Source organism: Leucoraja erinacea, chromosome 30, assembly GCF_028641065.1.
Source record: "Leucoraja erinacea ecotype New England chromosome 30, Leri_hhj_1, whole genome shotgun sequence".
Lineage (NCBI taxonomy): Eukaryota > Metazoa > Chordata > Chondrichthyes > Rajiformes > Rajidae > Leucoraja > Leucoraja erinaceus.
In genome coordinates this window covers 3,371,964-3,390,969 of record NC_073406.1, presented here as the reverse complement: position 1 = coordinate 3,390,969, position 19,006 = coordinate 3,371,964, and the positions used below count along the sequence as shown (strand labels likewise).

Here is a 19,006-nt window from a genome sequence, read left to right as displayed (position 1 = left end):
GCTATCTTTAAGAGCCCTATCTAGCTCTCTCTTGAAAGCATCCAGAGAACCGGCCTCCACCGCCCTCTGTGAGGCAGAGAATTCCACAGACTCACCACTCTCTGAGAGAAAAAGTTTCCTCGTCTCCGTTCTAAATGGCGTACCCCTTATTTTTAAACTGTGTGGCCCCTGGTTCTGGACTCCCCCAACATCGGGAACATGTGCCCTGCCTCCAGCGTGTCCAAACCCTTCCACAGAATTGCCACACTCTGGCTAAAGAAATTCTTCCTCATCTCCATTCTAAAGGTGCGTCCTTTAATTCTGAGGCCGCGGCCTCTGGTCCTAGACTCTCCCACTAGGTGGAGCACCCACTCCACATCCATTCCATCCAGGCCTTTCACTATTCAGTTGGTTTCCATGCGATTCCCCCTCATCCTACTAGATTCCAGCGAGTTGAGGCCCGGAGTCTTCAAACGCTCTTCTTAAGTTAACCTGGTGGCTCAGCGGTCGAATTGCTGCCTGACAGCAACTTAAGGGCCTGTCCCACTTGCACGTGATTGCAGGCGTTTGACTGCGACCAAACGTAGACCCTCCCCATATCCCCTGACTCCACTATCTTTAAGAGCCCTATCTAGCTCTCTCTTGAAAGTATCCAGAGAACCGGCCTCCACCGCCCTCTGAGGCGTGTGTTGTCTCTCCGTTGCCTGGATAACACGGGACTAAAGCTTTTCACTGTCTCTAAGTGCACGTGGCAATAAACTAAACTAAACTAAACTAAACTGAAGATAGACAAAAATGCTAGAGAAACTCAGCGGGTGGGACAACATGAAGGAAATAGGCAACGTTTCGGGCCGAAACCCGAGGGTTTCGGCCCGAAACGTTACCTATTTCCTCCGCTCCATAGATGCTGCTGCACCCGCTGAGTTTCTCCAGCATTTTTGTCTACCTTCGATTTTCCAGCATCTGCAGTTCCTTCTTAAACTAAACTGAACGTGACTGGAAGGTACACAAAATTGCTGGAGAAACTCAGCGAGTGCAGCAGCATTTATGGAGCGAAGGAAATAGGCGACGTTTCGGGCCGAAACCCTTCTTCAGACTGATGGAGGGGGGGGTGGGGGGAAGAAGGAAGGGAAAAGGAGGAGGAGGAGCCCGAAGGGCGGGAGGGATGGGAGGAGACAGCTTGAGGGTTAAGGAAGGGGAGGAGACAGCAAGGACTAGCAAAATTGGGAGAATTCAACGTTCATGCCATCCGGACGCAAGCAACCCAGGCGGAATATGAGGTGCTGTTCCTCCAATTTCCGCTGTTGCTCACTCTGGCAATGGAGGGGACCCAGGACAGAGAGGTCGGATTGGGAATGGGAGGGGGAGTTGAAGTGCTGAGCCACCGGGAGGTCAGGTTGGTTATTGCGGACTGAGCGGAGGTGTTCGGCGAAACGATCGCCCAACCTACGCTTAGTCTCCCCGATGTAAATCAGCTGACACCTAGAGCAGAGGATGCAGTAGATGAGGTTGGAGGAGATGCAGGTGAACCTTTGTCGGCCCGAAACGTTGCCTATTTCCTTCGCTCCACATAGATGCTGCTGCACCCGCTGAGTTTCTCCAGCATTTTTGTCTACCTTCGATTTTCCAGCATCTGCAGTTCCTTCTTAAACTAAACTGAATGTGACTGGAGTCTGAACACATGCGTATCCTGACATGGCGCTCCATATCCAGCTCCCTCCTGGTGCTTTGATCCACCTACCTGGTGCAGGGATGAGCTGGGAGAGAGTTGGAAGGTTACTGGATCAATGTGCCATCTCCCCTCCAGCCTCATCATGCCCTCGTCTTTCTGCAAACAAACATAATCATACTTTATTAGCCAAGTAGCCACGTAAACGTTATTCCCTTATCATCTATCTGTAAGCTTTTCACTGTACCTCGGTACACGTGACAATAAACTAAACTGCAACTGAAAATTAAAGCCTAACCTTTAGAATTCTTTAGTAAGATCGAAGGACGAGTCGTACTAAGGTTCTTCTATTATATGGTACATTATGAAGCAATAATCATAGAAACATAGAAAATAGGTGCAGGAGTAGAGGCCATTCGGCCCTTCGAGCCTGCACCGCCATTCAATATGATCTGATCATCCAACTCAGTATCCTGTACCTGCCATCTCTCCATACCCCCTGATCCCTTTAGCCACAAGGGCCACATCTAACTCCCTCTTAAATATAGCCAATGAACTGTGGCCTCAACTAGGTGTCCTTGAGACTCTTGAAAGGCGCCCATAAATAAAATGTATTATTATTATTATGGCTGATCATCCAACTCAGTTTCCTGTACCTGCCTTCTCTCCATACCCCCTGATCTTTAAGAGGGAGTTAGATGTGGCCCTTGTGGCTAAAGGGATCAGGGGGTATGGAGAGAAGGCAGGTACAGGATACTGAGTTGGATGATCAGCCATGATCATATTGAATGGCGGTGCAGGCTCGAAGGGCCGAATGGCCTCTACTCCTGCACCTATTTTCTATGTTTCTATCCCTCTAGCCACGAGGGCCACATCTAACGCCCTCTTAAATATAGCCAATGAACTGGCCTCAACTATCTTCTGTGGCAGAGGGCTCCAGAGATTCACCACCCATGCTTTTCTCATCTCGGTCCCAAAGGATTTCCCTTTATCCTTAAACTGTGACCCCCTTGTCCTGAAGGTACACAAAATTGCTGGAGAAACTCAGCGGGTGCAGCAGCATCTATGGAGCGAAGGAAATAGGCGACGTTTCGGGCCGAAACCCTTCTTCAGATTTCAGGTTTCGGCCCGAAACGTCGCCTATTTCCTTCGCTCCATAGATGCTGCTGCACCCGCTGAGTTTCTCCAGCAATTTTGTGTACCTTCGATCTTCCAGCATCTGCAGTTCCTTCTTGAACACCCCCTTGTCCTGGACTCCCCCAACATCGGGAACAATTTTCCTGCATCTAGCCTGTCCAACCCCTTAAGAATAAGATGTGAAAGGTGCTGAGGGAGGCCATTCAGCCCATCAGCCCTGTGCCCGGTCGGTACATTGCCTACTTACCGCCTGCAATTTCTCATTGTCTCTTATCTGATCTGCTTCATTCTGAAGAAAATTGATAAGTTCACTCCTTTGAACGGACCCCACAAGCACCATGGACTCTGGTAACAGAAAGCAAACCTCCGCTTAGACTTAAGACAGACACAAAGTACTGGAGTATCTCAGCGGGTCAGGCGACATCTCCAGACAACGTTGATAGGTGACGTTTTGGATCGGGTTGCCTTCTCTCTGCTAAAGACAACGCTACAGACTTAATATCTTCTGGGGTATCCAAGTTTTAAAAAATCCCAAAAATGCCCCCAAAAAATCCCACATTCGAAAACATATTAAATTATTTTTTTAATTCCTTTGGGATAGGACAGATCTAGATGCAGGAAAAATGTTCCCCATGTTGGGGGAAGTCCAGAACCAGGGGTCACACAGTTTACGAATAAGGGGTCGGCCATTTGGGACTGAGATGAGGAAAAAACCTTTTCACCCAGAGAGTTGTGAATCTGTGGAATTCTCTGCCACAGAAGGCAGTGGAGGCCAATTCACTGGATGCCTTCAAGAGAGAGTTAGATTTAGCTCTTGGGGCTAACGGAATCAAGGGATATGGGGTAGAAAGCAGGAACGAGGTATTGATTCTGGATGGTCAGTCATGATCATATTGAATGGCAGTGCAGGCTCGAAGGGCCGAATGGCCACCTCCTGCACCTATTTTCTATGTTTCAAACGTGGTCAAATTATAGAAAGCTTCAAAAATTGCGGCACGGTGGCGCAGCAGGTAGAGCTGCTGCCTCACAGCCCCAGGGACACGGGGGTTCGATCCTGACCACGGGTGCTGTCTGTGTGGAGTCTTCCTGTGACCGAGTGGGTTTCCTCCATTTTCCTCCCACACCCCAAAGACACACAAGTCCGTAGGCTAATTGGCCTCAGTAAATTATTCCTAGTTTAGTTTTGTTTAGAGATACAGCGTGAACAGTGGCCCTTCGGCCCATCGTGTCCGTGCCGACCGGCGATCCCCGTACTATCCTACACACACGTTTTTTTTTACCAAATCCAATTAGCCGACATACCCGTGCCAGTTTGGGCCGCGGGAGGAAACCGGAGCAGCCGGAGAAAACCCACCTGGTCACGGGGAGAACGTGCAAACTCCGTACAGACAGCACCCGTAGTCAGGATGGAACCCGGGTCCCTGGCGCCGTGAGGCAGCGACTCTACGTGAGAAGGGGTTGCGTAAATCGTAAACTTTGTTACCTGTACTCTCGACAACAGGGTAAACTGAGTCAGACGTTGAGGTGAGGACTTGCAGGAGTCGTGTGGAGCTGAGACCCTGGGCCAAGCACTGGAGGTCAGTGTTCATGAACTGTCCCACAGTCACACTGTACGAACTGCAAAATGTCACAGTGTCACCAGAGGCCGCAACAAACTGATTCAACCTAAACAAAGTCGAGATCTTCCCTTCCCCCTCCCCCCCCCCCCCAGCACCCGGGTCAACTCATCATTCACCCAGCCGCGGCGCGGCTCTAGTCAGCAGCGGCCTCTGCAGCCCGTTCGCGTTTTTATTTTTTTTTGTCTATGTTTATATGTAGTTTTTGTTATTTTATGTTGGGGGGTGTGTGTGGGGGGGGTGTGTGTGGGGGGGTGGGAGGGAGGGGGGTAAGTGTTTTAAATCTCTCCCTGCACTGGAGACGCCCCGAACCTGGTTTCTTGTCGGGTCTCAGTTATCGTTGGAGCTGCAATTAGGAGCGGCCTCCAACAGAAGAAGCCGGGGAACTCTGGTGCCAACTCACCTCACCGTCGCGGAGCTGGCCGAGTCCGGAGCGGGTGGAGCGCTGCTGCTGCTGCTGCTGCTGCCTCGGAGGCTGCAACTGCGGGTCTGGCGGACGGCGGCGCCGGGAGCCCGCGGGTCCCTGGAGGGAGACCGCTTTTCAGGGCTCTCGCAACGGCGACTTCTCCCGCCCGAGTTGCGGGGTCGAAGAGCTCCTGGAGCGGGGCCTAACATCACTGCCCCGCGCGGCTTGGAATGGCCGCGGGACTCTGCGAGCGCACGCCGGGGGCTCCAACACCAAGACCTAATGTGCGACCTCGCACCACCCGGCGTGGCTTTAATGGCCGGGGGACAATCGCCATCGCCAGCCGGGGCTTTGACTTTGGTCTCTGACATCGGGGGGGGGGAGAGTGCAGTGGAGAGATAAGTTTTATTTGGCCTTCCATCACAACTATGTGATGGATGTTTATGTAAAATGTAAATTATGTTGTGTCTGGGGTCTATTTGTGTGTAATGTATGGCTGCAGAAACGGCATTTCGTTTGGACCTCAAGGGGTCCAAATGACAATTAAATTGACTATTGAGTCGGTCAAGAATTGCCGTGGGGGAATTTGTCCCTCGATTTGACCGTTTGGTCCCGTATTTGGGAGCAGGGAAAGTCGTCCACCCCGAGTTACGAACCCAGTGGCGGTGCTCCTGATCCTCGGCAGGTACGGCAGCTTTTTAACAATGATGGTTCCGTCGTAGAAGGACGGCTGGAACTTCTGCGCGATGGCGTTGGCGACCAGCACGGCCAGTAGGACGGGCAGGAAGTGGGCGATTTGTCCGGTGAGTTCGAATACCAGCAGGGCGGTGGAGAGCGTGTGGGTCACGGCTCCAGAGAACGCCGCTGCTCCTGCAAGGCACAAGGGTTGATCGTGCGTTCCTTGTGCGAGCATCGTACTAAACCTACAGCAGCTCTGGGGGCTGTAACTTAGTAGCAGAGAAAATAGGTGCAGGAGTAAAGCAAAGATCCTACAGCGGAGCAAGATAGCCCACTCGATGAAAAAGACATCATACGCTGATGGGCAGATTCATGGGTCATTTTCGGCCCCATTCCCGTAACCGGCTTCCGTCTCCACACCAAAGATTCCGTAGCGGACGGAGCAAAGATACTAGTGCAGAGACGGAAGCCGGTTACGGAAACATCCTCGTAAAAATAAAAGTTATTTGGGAAAAATCTTCTCCTCATTTTCAGAATTTTAATTTATTAACACAAACTGTTCCCCCACAACGTTGATTCCACTGCGAGTCGGGTCGGGTCCGGTTATTAAAATGGATGACAAAAGGCCCACGTTCCGCTCCGTTGGGTACTACACGTCAGCCCATTGCATTTAGCAGGAGTCGTCTATCTTGCTCCGCCATAGGATCTCTGGAGTAAAGGGCCTGCCCCAATTAGGTGACTATTTAGGAGACTGCGAATGGATATGGGGAGAAAGCAGGAACGGGATACTGATTTTAGACGATCTGCCATGATCATATTGAAGGGCCGAATGGCCTACTCCTGCACCCATTTTTATATGTTTTCTATGTTTCTAATATTTGAGCATATTCTCCAGAGTAAACTTACCAGCGAGGGCATATCCTCCAGGGATGATCGGATTCAAGACTCCTTCTGACTTGATGCCATTGGGAAATATAAAAGCCATGAGTTCACCAACTATACGGCCGATAACTGCCCCTATAGATTGCAGAGGATACGAGATTCATCAACCAGCATTCTCTTCCACCAAAATAAATGGCAGATTCTCCTCGCAACCCACGTTCTCTCTCTCCGCTGACAATGTGCGTCCCTTGTATAACGGCACTCTAGAGTCTGGATGGAAGCTGCATTTCTCTCCATCGAACCTGGGTCCCTGACGCTGAGAGACAGCAGCTCCACCTGCTGCACAACTCTACCGCCATGGAGAGAGCATTTCAGTTCAGTTTAGTTTACTGTCACGTGTACCGAGGTACAGCGGACAGCTTTGTTGATGCGTGCTAACCAGTCAGCAGAAAGACAATACATGATTACAATCGATCCATTTACAGTGTACAGATACATGATAAGGGATTAACGTTTAGTGCAAGGTAAAGCTAGCAAAGTCCGATCGATGATAGTCCGAGGGTCGCCAATTTGAGGTAGATAGTAGTTCAGGACCGCTCTCTGGTTGTGGTAGGATGGTTCAGTTGCCTGACAACAGTCGGGAAGAAACTGTCCCTGAATCTGGAGGGGTGTGTGTGCGTTTGTTTTCACACTTCTGTACCTCTTGCCCGATGGGAGAAGGAGAAGAGGGATTGACCGGGGGTGAGACTGGTCCTTGATGATGCTGCTGGCCTTGCCGAGGCAGCGTGAGGTGTAGATGGAGTCAGTGGAAGGGAGGTTGGTTTGTGCGATGGTCTGGGCTGCGTCCACAATTCGCTGCAATTTCTTGCGGACTTGGATGAAGTAGTTCCCAAACCGTGCTGTGTGATGCATCGCGATAAAACGCTTCCTGTGGAGCTAAGCCTAAAGTACCTCTGCTGAAAGCCCAGAGCGCAGGATTGATCAATGTGATTCCAGGCTTTCGACAAACATTAGCTAGCTTCATCATGGACTGACCATGGACTGAAGCTGTTTGATTGTACGAGAGATACGATCGTTTAGATCGGCAGATAGATACGCGGGGAATGGAGGAATTAGGAGGTGGAGGAGATTAACGGCATCATGTACGGCACGGACATTGTGGGCTGAAGGGCCTGTTTCCGCGCTGTATCTCTAAACTAAACACAAAGGTTTGCTAACATCAATCACCAAATTTCGACTGTCATCCATATCCACGATACTCTCGACACCCCCCCCCCTCCCCACCCACACACGGCGACCAGCCTTCACGGAACGCCTGCAGAGTCCCCGCACACACGGGCATAGGACCCGGAAGAGGGGCTGGCGGTCTGGCAGGAACCTCGACTGCCCGCTGCCTGGAAGTGATACGGTGCCGTTGGTTTTCCCTGCACTCACCGTATATCAGTACAGGCATGAAGTACCCGGCTGGCATTGGTACGGTGGTAGCAAGGATCAACATCCAGAACTATGAGAGAGGGGAGAGAAGACAAGAGTCAGCCCGGACCCCGACCTCCGCATCCGACTACCCGACGCATGTCCCTGCCTGTGTGCGTCGCAGAGTGATACAGCGTGGAAACAGGCCCTTCAGCCCAACCTGCCCACACCGGCCCACAATGTCCCAGCTACATTAGTCCCACCTGCCTGCGTTTGGTCCATATCCCTCCAAACCTGTCCCATCCATGGACCCCGTCTAACTGTTTCTTAAACGTTTGGACAGTCCATGCCGGAGACCCGGGTTCGATCCTGACTACGGGTGCTGTCTGTATGGAGTTTGCATGTTCTCCCCGCGACCTGTGTAGATTTTCTCGGAGATCTTTGATTTCCTCCCACACTCCAAAGACATACATAGAAACATAGAAATTAGGTGCAGGAGTAGGCCATTCGGCCCTTCGAGCCTGCACCGCCATTCAATATGATCATGGCTGATCATACAACTCAGTATCCCGTACCTGCCTTCTCTCCATACCCCTGATCCCCTTAGCCCCAAGGGCCACATCTAACTCCCCCCTAAATATAGCCAATGAAGTGGCCTCCACTACCCTCTGTTGCAGAGAGTTCCAAGAGATTCACCACTCTCTGCGTGAAAAAAGTTCTTCTCATCTCGGTTTTAAAGGATTTCCCCTTTATCCTTAAACAGGTTCATATACAGGTTCATAGGTTAATTGGCTTGGTAGATGTAAAAAAGGGGGGGATGGGGGTTGGGGGGAAGGGGGGGGGGGGGGGGGGGGGGGGTGGGGGGAGGGGAGGAGGGGGAGGAGGGGGGAGGAGGAGCGGGAACGTGGCTTACCTTCATGAACAAGAAGAACATGAGTGTGCCATAAAAGGTGAAGGTGGGGTGGCACCAATCCACCCAGAGATTGTCAGGGTCCACCCGTGAGTGCAGGTCCAGGCTGCCGTTGAGGGAGAGCGCCCCCCATGGCCGATGGTCAAAGAGTGAAGACAGCAGCTCCTTCATGGTCAGCTGTGGGACACAGAGCAGGACGTCACCCTCTCGGCACAACCGCAGCTCCGCATTCTCCTCTTACATCAGGACATAAGGAATAGGAGTAGAATCAGGCCATTTGGCCCATCAAGTCCACTCCGCCATTCAATCATGGCTGATCCATCCCTCTCAACCCCATTCTCCTGCCTTCTCCCCATAACCTCTGACCCAGGTACTAATCAAGAATCTATCTACCATTGACTTGGCCTCCACAGCCGTCTGTGGCAAAGAATTCCACAGATTCACCACCCTCTGATTAAAGAAATCTCTCCTCATCTCCTTTCTAAAAGAATGTCTTTTAATTCTGAGGCCGTGCCCTCTAGTCCTAGACTCTCTCACTAGTGGAAACATCCTCTCCACATCCACTCTATCCAGGCCTTTCACTATTCTGTACGTTTCAATGAGTTCCCCCATCATTCTTCTAAACTCCAGCGAGTACAGGTTCAGTACCGGCCCAGTGCTGACAAACACTCCATAGACGTGCAGGTTTGTAGGTTAATCGGCTTGGTAACTGTAAATATTGTCCCTTGTGGGTGTGAGGATAGTGTTAGTGTGGGTAGCATGGACCCGGCGGGCCCAAGGTCCTGTTTCCGCGCTGTATCTCTAAACTAAGCACAGACAAGTTGGACCGAAGGGCCTCTGTAGAGTTCTCTCTAAAACGTGCGTCTGGATCTGGGTCCCAAGGAACATTAGTCCCACCATCCAATGAGGCCCTGTATCTCCCTCATTATCCACATTGCCCAAAAGTGACGTTGGATCCCATTACAGGTTGAGAAGGTCTTCATGTTGATGAACACTTACCCTGGAAGCCATGAACTGCCCCAAGCCAGCAGGGAAGGTAATAGATGCCAAGAGTAATGTCACTACTCCAGAGTAGACGGCTTTCCTAATGGTAGAGTATTAGCATTAGTATTAGCGTCAGCATTAGTAGTAATATTAGCTTTATCATTAGTATTAATAATAGCATCAGTGTTAGTATTAGCTTTGTCATTAGTATTAATATTAGTATTAGCATTAGTATTAGCATCAACATTAGTATTAGCTTTATCATTAGTATTAATATTACTATTAGCATTAGTATTAGCATTAGCATTATTATTAGTATTAGCTTTATCATTAGTATTATTATCAGCATTAGTATTAGTATTAGCATTAGTATTAGTATTAGCTTTATCATTAGTATTAATATTACTATTAGCATTAGTAATAGCATTAGCATTATTATTAGTATTAGCTTTATCATTAGTATTATTATCAGCATTAGTATTAGTATTATCATTAGTATTAGTATTAGCTTTATCATTAGTATTAATATTACTATTAGCATTAGTATTAGCATTAGTATTAGTATTAGCTTTATCATTAGTATTAATATTCATGTTAGCATTAGTATTAGCATCAGCATTAGTATTATAAGTTCATTGGTTCATAAGTTATAGGAGCAGAATTAGGCCATTCAGCCCATCAAGTCCACTCCACCATTCAATCATGGCTGATCTATCTCTCCCTCCGAACCCCATTCTCCTGCCTTCTCCCCATAACCCCTGACACCCGTACTAATCAAGAATCTATCAATCTCCTCCTCAAATATATCCATAGACTTGGCCTCTACAGCCCTCTGTGGCAACGAATTCCACACATTCACCACCCTCTGACTAATGAAATTCCTTTTCTCATCTCCTTGCTGAAGGGACGACACATATTCAAAGTCTCCAGTGCCCTTTGAGGTCCACAGTTTGACAGACAGGAAATAAAAATGGCCTCGTGGGTATGTGGAGATGCAGGGAATGGAGGGATGTGGATCTCGTGCAAGCAGAGGAGATTAGTCCATCTTAGCACTATGGTCGGCACAGACATTGTGGGCCGAATGGCCTGTTGCTGTACTGTTCTAGATTGCAATGGTGAAGACCCAATCTGGCAGTCTACTGTTAAGCTTTATCCTATGAAGACTGTACGAAGAATTCTTCCATGATGAATGTTTTTCTTCCACAACTAGAGAGCAGTGAGAGACTTCTATCCACCTCATTGGTGACCATCTGAATATCTTTGCGAAGGTATTCCTTAGCATCAACATTAGTATTAGCTTTATCATTAGTATTAATATTACTATTAGCATTAGTATTAGCATTAGCATTATTATTAGTATTAGCTTTATCATTAGTATTATTATCAGCATTAGTATTAGCATTAGCATTAGTATTAGCTTTATCATTAGTATTAATATTCATGTTAGCATTAGTATTAGCATCAGCATTAGTATTAGTATTAGCTTTATCATTAGTATTACAGTCTACCCTTTACCAAAGGGTCTCGACCCGAAACGTCACTCATTCCTTCTCTCCATAGATGCTGCCTCACCCGCTGAGTTTCATCTCAGAAGCATTTTTGTCTACTTTCGATTTTTCCAGCATCTGCAGTTCTTTCTTCAACATCTTTGATCAGACTTTACCTTGCACTAAACATTATTCCCTTATCGTGTAATCTGTATGCTACAAATGGCCAGATTGTAATCATGTATTATATAGAAACATAGAAAATAGGTGCAAGGAGTAGGCCATTCGGCCCTTCGAGCCGGCACCGCCATTCAATGCGATCATGGCTGATCATCCAAAATCAGTACCCCGTTCCTGCTTTTTCTCCCCATATCCCTTGATTCTGCTAGCCCTAAGAGCTACATCTAACTCCCTCTTGAAAACATCCAGTGAATTGGCCTCCACTGCCTTGTGTGGCAGAGAATTCCACAGATTCGCAACTCTCTGGGTGAAAACGTTTTTCCTCGTCTCAGTCCTAAATGGCCAACCCCTTATTCTTAATCAATCTATCAAAGGCTTTATTGTCATTTAAAAATACACCAACAAATGCAAATCTGAACGAAATTTTGTTGCATCTGGCTCACCGTGCAACGTAAAATAACAAAAGGATCATATAGATAAAAAGATAAAATAGATAACAGTGGCGGCACATTATATGGAATTCAAGAGTCTGATGGCTCGGGGGGGGAAAGAAGCTGTTGCAGAACCTGGCCGTTCTGCTCCTTATACTGCGATACCTTTGGGAGGCTGTGGGAGAGCTGGGAAGGGGAGGGGAAAGAAGGAGAAATCAGGGACTACCTGAAATTGGAGAAGTCGTAGAAACATAGAAAACATAGAAATTAGGTGCAGGAGTAGAGGCCATTCGGCCCTTCGAGCCTGCACCGCCATTCAATATGGTCATGGCTGATCATCCAACTCAGTATCCCGTACCTGCCTTCTCTCCATACCCTCTGATCCCCTTGGCCACAAGGGCCACATCTAACTCCCTCTTAAATATAGCCAATGAACTGTGGCCTCAACTACCCTCTGTGGCAGAGAGTTCCAGAGATTCACCACTCTCTGTGTGAAAAAAGTTCTCCTCATCTCGGTCCTAAAGGATTTCCCCCTTATCCTTAAGCTGTGACCCCTTGTCCTGGACTTCCCCAACATCGGGAACAATCTTCCTGCATCTAGCCTGTCCAACCCCTTAAGAATTTTGTAAGTTTCTATAAGATCCCCTCTCAATCTCCTAAATTCTAGAGAGTATAAACCAAGTCTATCCAGTCTTTCTTCATAAGACAGTCCTGACATCCCAAGAATCAGTCTGGTGAACCTTCTCTGCACTCCCTCTATGGCAATAATAGTCAATGTTCATACCGCTGGGGTGTAAACTACCCAAGCAAAATATGAGGTGCTACTGCTGCTCCAATTTACGGTGGGCCTCACTCTGGCCACGGAGGAGGCCCAGGACAGAAAGGTCGGATTCGGAATGGGAGGGGGGAGTTCCCCGATCGAACATTTTTTCCTGCATCAAGCCTGTCCGATCCCTCGAGAGTTTCATATGTACTGTCTTTCCGCTGACTGGACAGCAGGCGACCAAAGCTTTCCATCGTACTCCTGACGCTGAACGGGACTGGACTGAGCGGAGAATATTATCTACCCGTCTTACTCTGTGGCCGTGAACCTCTGGACGAAAGGGTTTCTCCGGACGTATCCCACCAGCCGCCGCTGACAGAAGAGGTAAACGCAGCTCAGGATCCCACAGATGGCTCTGTCCACACAAGGAAGAGAAGAGAATGAGGTTACTCCGTGAACTGAACAGTGATCCGCTGCTCCTGGTGTCAGCTGCTCTACATCGGTTAGACCAAGCGCAGGCTTGGCGATCGTTTAAACCTATGTCCTCTGGTCCTCGATTCCCCTACTCTGGGCAAGAGGCTCCGCACATCTCATTACCCACTTCATTGCAATATTAAATAGGCACAAAGATATCTCACCCGAGGATGATGAAGATGAAAGTTTCTGGTAAATCGAACGGGAAGTCAACTTTGAACTTTGTCTTGAAAAGAGCAATGATGGTTTCTGCAGAGACATAAAAATATATTAACGTTAGAACACGGTGGCACAGCGGTAGAGTTACTGCCTCGGGTGCTGTCTGTGTGGACTTTGTACGTCCTCCCTGAAACCACATGGGTCCTTTCATTCTGAGACCATGGCCTCAGCCGGCCGAAGGGCCTGTTTCCATGCTGTATCTTATTAAGAATAAGGGGTAAGCCATTTAGATAGATATGCCATTTATTGTCACTATACATGTACAGTGAAACTGAAAGCTGCTCGTACTCAGTGCATACATACAATTTAGCACAAAAAAACAAGAAACAGAAAAACAAAAACAGAAGGGAGGGGGGGGGGGGGGGGGGGGGGGGGGGGGTGATAGGTGCAAATTTCTGCAGCGCTACATACATATATACATATATACAGATGGAAGTCCGGGTGTTGGGTAGTGAAGTCAGTGCATGTGTGAATTTGAATTAATAGTAGTTATAATTCTCGGAAAGCAACTATTTCTGAGTCTATTTGTCCTGGATTTGATGCACCTATAGCGCCTTCCAGAGGGCAGAACGGAGATGAGGAAAAACTTTGTCGCCCAGAGAGTTGTGAGTCTGTGGAATTCACTGCCTCGGAGGGCGGTGGAGGCCAATTCTCTGGATGCATTCAAGAGAGAGCTAGATAGGGCTCTTAAAGATAGCGGAGTCAGGGGATATGGGGAGAAGGCAGGAATGGGGCACTGATTGTGGATGATCAGCCATGATCACAGTGAATGGCGGTGCTGGCTCGAAGGGCCGAATGGCCTCTACTCCTGCACCTTTTGTTTATTGTCTTCAAACTAAACAATAGCCAGAGAATTTGTCGGCACCGGGCCTGTGCTCGCTGGGGTTCAAATAGATGAGGGGGGAACCTCATTGAAATATACCGAATAGTGAAAGGCCCGGATAGAGTGGGTGTGGAGAGGATGTTTCCACTAGTGGGAGAGTCTAGGACCAGAGGTCACAGCCTCAGAATTAATGGACATTCCTTTAGGAAGGAGATGAGGAGGAATTTCATTAGCCAGAGGTGGTGAATCTGTGGAATTCTTTGCCACAGAAGGCTGTGGAGGCCAAGTCAGTGGATATTTTTAAGGCAGAGATAGATAGATTCTTGATTAGTGCGGGTGTCAGGGGTTATGGGGAGAAGGCAGGAGAATGGGGTTAGGAGGGAGAGATGGATCGACCAGGATTGAACGGCGGAGTCGACTCGATGGGTCGAATGGCCTAAATTCTGCTCCTATCACTTATGACCTCACCGTTTAAGAAGGAACTGCAGATGCTGGAAAATCGAAGGTCGACAAAAGTGCTGGAGAAACTCAGCGGGTGCAGCAGCATCTATGTGGAGCGAAGGAAATAGGCAACGTTGCCTATTTCCTTCGCTCCATGCAAAGGGTTGAACAATCTCCACTATAGGAAATAGGCAACGTGTAAAATAAAGAAACATCAAAAACACCACAAACAGAAGCAAAGCCTCAGGCATGGTCAAAAGCCAGGGAGTACAAATGTGTTTTAACACTGGATTTGAAGATGCCTATTTCCTTCGCTCCATGCAAAGTTGAACAATCTCCACTATAGGAAATAGGCAACGTTTTGGGACGAAACCCTTCCGGGTTTCGTCCCGAAACGTTGCCTATTTCCTTCGCTCCACATAGATGCTGCTGCACCCGCTGAGTTTCTCCAGCATTTTTGTCTACTTATGACCTTATGATTACAATACAATACAATACAATACCTTTATTAGTCATTTGAACCTCACATGAGGTTCAAACGAAATGTAGTTTCTGCAGCCATACAATAAAAGAACCAAAACACACACCAACACTATTCACATAAACATCCATCACAGTGGCTCTCCTCCTCACTGTGATGGAAGGCAAAGTTCTTGTCTCTCCCCTGCACTCCATTTCCCTCCCGAAGTCGAGGTCAAAGCCCCCGGCGGGCGCTAGTCCGCGGCAAATTAAGGCCGCGCCGGGCGTTGTTGACTACGCCTGCTGCAGTGGGGGTGGCTGCGGGCTGCGGAGGCTGGCGTTTATACCTTGCTCGTTGTTGAACACGGAGAGGAGGCGGAACATGAAGGCTCCGCAGGTAGCGGCGAAGAATCCCCTCCAGTAGTTACGCACCGCAAAGTGGGACGATGTCACCTCCACGCTGAACAGCACACCTGGGGGAAACACAGGTAGACGGCACACTGAAACAATAGACAATAGACAATAGACAATAGACAATGGGTGCAGGAGTAGAGGCCATTCGGCCCTACGAGCCAGCACCGCCATTCAATGTGACCATGGCTGATCATCCCCAATCAGTACCCCGTTCCTGCCTTCTCCCCACCACTCCCCGACCTCCGCTATCGTTAAGAACCCTATCTAGCTCTCTCTTGAAAGCATCCAGAGAACCTGCCTCCACTGTCCTCTGAGGCAGAGAATTCCACAGACTCACCACTCTCTGTGAGAAAAAGTGTTTCCTCGTAATCATAAGGTCATAAGTAGACCAAAATGCTGGAGAAACTCAGCAGGTGCAGCAGCATCTATGTGGAGCGAAGGAAATAGGCAACGTTTCGGGCCGAAACCCTTCCGGGTTTCGGCCCGAAACGTTGCCTATTTCCTATATTGGAGATTGTTCAACTCTTTGCATCTCCGTTCTAAATGGCTTACCCCTTATTCTTAAACTGTGTGGCCCCTGGTTCTGGACTCCCCCAACATCGGGAACATGTTTCCCGCCTCTAGCGTGTCCAAACCCTTAACAATCTTACAGGTAGACCCCACACAGGAACACAGGTAGACGTCACACACAGAAACACAGGTGGACCCCACACTGCAGGTACTAACGGACTGTTCGGTCCGATATCACCCATTGATACTCTATAGCATTGGGATTCAGGGCAGCACAGTGGCGCAGCGGTAGAGTTGCTGCCTCACAGCCCCAGGTTCGATCCCGACTATTGCGGGATTAACTCCCAGATGGGAATGGGGCGATGGGTGGGGAAGCGCTGCCTTGCGGGAACGTAGTGGGATCGCGCTGTGCATTGCGGAATTAACTGGCGGTAGAGTTGCCCCCCAATGACCTCACAGCACCAGAGACCCGGGTTCGATCCCGACTACGGGCGCTGTCTATACGGAGTTTGTACGTTCTCCCCGTGACCTGCGTGGGTTTTCCCCGAGATCTTCGGTTTCCTCCCACACTCCAAAGACGTGCGGTTTTGTAGGTTAATTGGCTTCAGTAAAATTGTCCCTAGTGTGTGTAGGATGGTGCTACTGTTCGGGGAGATCGCTGGGCAGCGCAAACACGGTGGGCCGTATGGCCTGTTTCCACGCTGTATCTCCACGTAAAAGTAAACTAAAAGTCATGTGTCGGAAGGAACTGCAGATGCTGGTTTAAACCGAAGAAAGACACTAATGCTGGAGTAACTCAGCGGGGCAGGCAGCGTCTCCGGAGAGAAGGAATGGGTGACGTTTTGGGTCGAGACATAGAAACATAAAAACATAGAAATTAGGTGCAGGAGTAGGCCATTCGGCCCTTCGAGCCTGCACCGCCATTCAATATGATCATGGCTGATCATCCAACTCAGTATCCCGTACCTGCCTTCTCTCCATACCCCCTGATCCCCTTTAGCCACAAGGGCCACATCTAACTCCCTCTTAAATATAGCCAATGAACTGGCCTCAACTACCCTCTGTGGCAGAGAATTCCAGAGATTCACCACTCTCTGTGTGAAAAAAGTTCTTCTCATCTTGGTTTTAAAGGATTTCCCCCTTATCCTTAAGCTGTGACCCCTTGTCCTGTTCCCCAACATCGGGAACAATCTTCCTGCATCTTGTTCAGATTCTATAAGTAGACCTCCTTCGTGCTGTAGCCGTTATCGCTGCTGTAATACTGTCCACGTTACGTCCACTGTGAGTGGGAATCGCGTCTGGCTACCGGCCCCGGCTACTCACCGCTGATGGGGGCGCCGAAACAACTGGCGACGCCCACCGCCGCCGCCGCCACCAGCATCTCGTAGCGTTTGCTCTTGTTCTGCAGGGAAGGAAAATATATCGTGGACGCAGCCCAGACCATCGCACAAAACCAACCTCCCTTCCATTGACTCCATCTATACCTCACGCTGCCCCGGCAAGGCCAGCAGCATCGTCAAGGACCAGTCGCACCCTGGTTTTGTGTTCACCTGGTGCACAAAGTTGAGGGCCTGTCCCACTTGGGAGTAATTTGCGTGTCACGCGGGAAGATTTTGTGAATCCCAAAATCCTGGGGCGCCGCGCGTCACTGCCTGCATCACCGTGCACGTCACAACGCATAAACGATGTTGCGTGAATGACGCCCTAGTGGGACTTCCCCACTTTGCCCGCTCACTAAATCAGAGAACCAGTGAGGGTTATTGACTTTGATTTAATGATCCACAAGTGTAACATCAACACGTAATCCCTACCTCATAATCCCTGGTGACTGTAGTTCGAATCCCTCCCAGGTAGGTGGCAATCATGCTGGAGATGTGGACAAATGGCCCCTGTAGATGAGAAACGTCACATTCGGTCTAAACCACTCATCAGGTTGAGGGAACAAAAACGCTGGTTCCCCCTCCACGCCCGCTACGCTGACCAGTGGACCCGCCCAGTCTTTCCAGCATTCGTCCTAATTTCCTATTGTAATTTTTCAGGTTTTTTAAAATGAAATATCCAGTGTGTGATTCAGGAATCATCGATTGTCTCAGTTCTCAAGTTGCAAGTCACCGTGGTCCAGCCTTTAACCTTTCATATCACAAGCAGATGCACGAGGAGCTGCAGAGTTACTCTAGTTCAGAGATGCAGATCCAGTGGGAACATCCTCTCCACATCCAGGCCATTCACTATTCTGTACGTTTCAATGAGGTGTCCCCTCATCCTTCTAAACTCCAGCGAGTACAGGCCCAGTGCCGTCAAACGCTCATCATATGTTAACCCACTCATTCCTGGGATTGTTCGTTTAAACCTCCTCTCCAGAGCCAGCACATCCTTCCTCGGATATAGGGCCCACATTTGCTCACGGTATGAAGGGAATGGACTGGTGACGTTTTAGTTTAGAGATACAGCGCGGAAACTTGCCCTTTTGGCCCACCGGGTCCGCGCCGACCAGCGATCCCCGCACACTAACACTATCCTACACCCACTAGGGACAGTTTTTACATTTACCAAGCCAATTAATCGACAAACCTACACGTCTTTGGAGTGTGGGAGGAAACCGAAGAGCTCGGAGAAAACCCGCGCAGGTCACGGGGAGAACGTGCAAACTCCGTACAGACAGCGCCCGTAGTCGGGATCGAACCCGGGTCTCCGGCGCTGCTTTCGCTGTAAGGCAGCAACTCTACCGCTGCGCCACCGTGACTGCCCTGGGTCGGGACCCTTCTTCAGACAAGGGTCACCTGTTCATTCCCTTCACAGATACTGCCCGACACAAACGACAAGCGAAGTTTCTCTTTTTCCAGCTGATTTCTCCTCCTCTTGGATCTTCATTGCTCTAGCGACCCCTCTCTTCTCAGTTATTCCGAAGAGTGAAAGGCTTTGATAACTTACTGAATAGTGAAGGGCTTGGATAGTGTGGACGTGGAGAGGCTGTTCCCACTAGAGGGGGAGTCTAGGACTAGAGGCCATAGCCTCAGAATTAAAGGACATACCTTTAGGAAGGAGTTGAAGAGGAATTACTTTAGCCAAAGGCTGGTGAATCTGTGGAATTCTTTGCCACAGACGGCTGTGGAGGCCAAGTCAATGGATAC

The 19,006-nt window shown here is 49.2% G+C and overlaps 1 protein-coding gene across 1 annotated transcript in view; it reads right to left on the bottom strand.

Annotated features, from left to right (window-relative positions):
• clcnk (chloride channel K) overlaps positions 1–19,006 on the bottom strand; it is a 34,249-nt gene that overhangs the window by 2,846 nt on the left and 12,397 nt on the right. The window contains exons 5-17 of the mRNA XM_055659137.1: positions 17,687–17,764; positions 17,199–17,277; positions 15,299–15,424; positions 13,174–13,258; positions 12,849–12,950; positions 9,690–9,774; positions 8,694–8,867; positions 7,802–7,871; positions 6,392–6,502; positions 5,464–5,677; positions 4,269–4,402; positions 3,033–3,130; positions 1,721–1,807 (exon numbers count right to left, since the gene is read on the bottom strand). Of these exons, the coding sequence (XP_055515112.1) occupies positions 1,721–1,807; positions 3,033–3,130; positions 4,269–4,402; positions 5,464–5,677; positions 6,392–6,502; positions 7,802–7,871; positions 8,694–8,867; positions 9,690–9,774; positions 12,849–12,950; positions 13,174–13,258; positions 15,299–15,424; positions 17,199–17,277; positions 17,687–17,764 (1,443 nt within the window). The remainder of the gene's footprint in view (positions 1–1,720; positions 1,808–3,032; positions 3,131–4,268; positions 4,403–5,463; positions 5,678–6,391; positions 6,503–7,801; positions 7,872–8,693; positions 8,868–9,689; positions 9,775–12,848; positions 12,951–13,173; positions 13,259–15,298; positions 15,425–17,198; positions 17,278–17,686; positions 17,765–19,006) is intronic.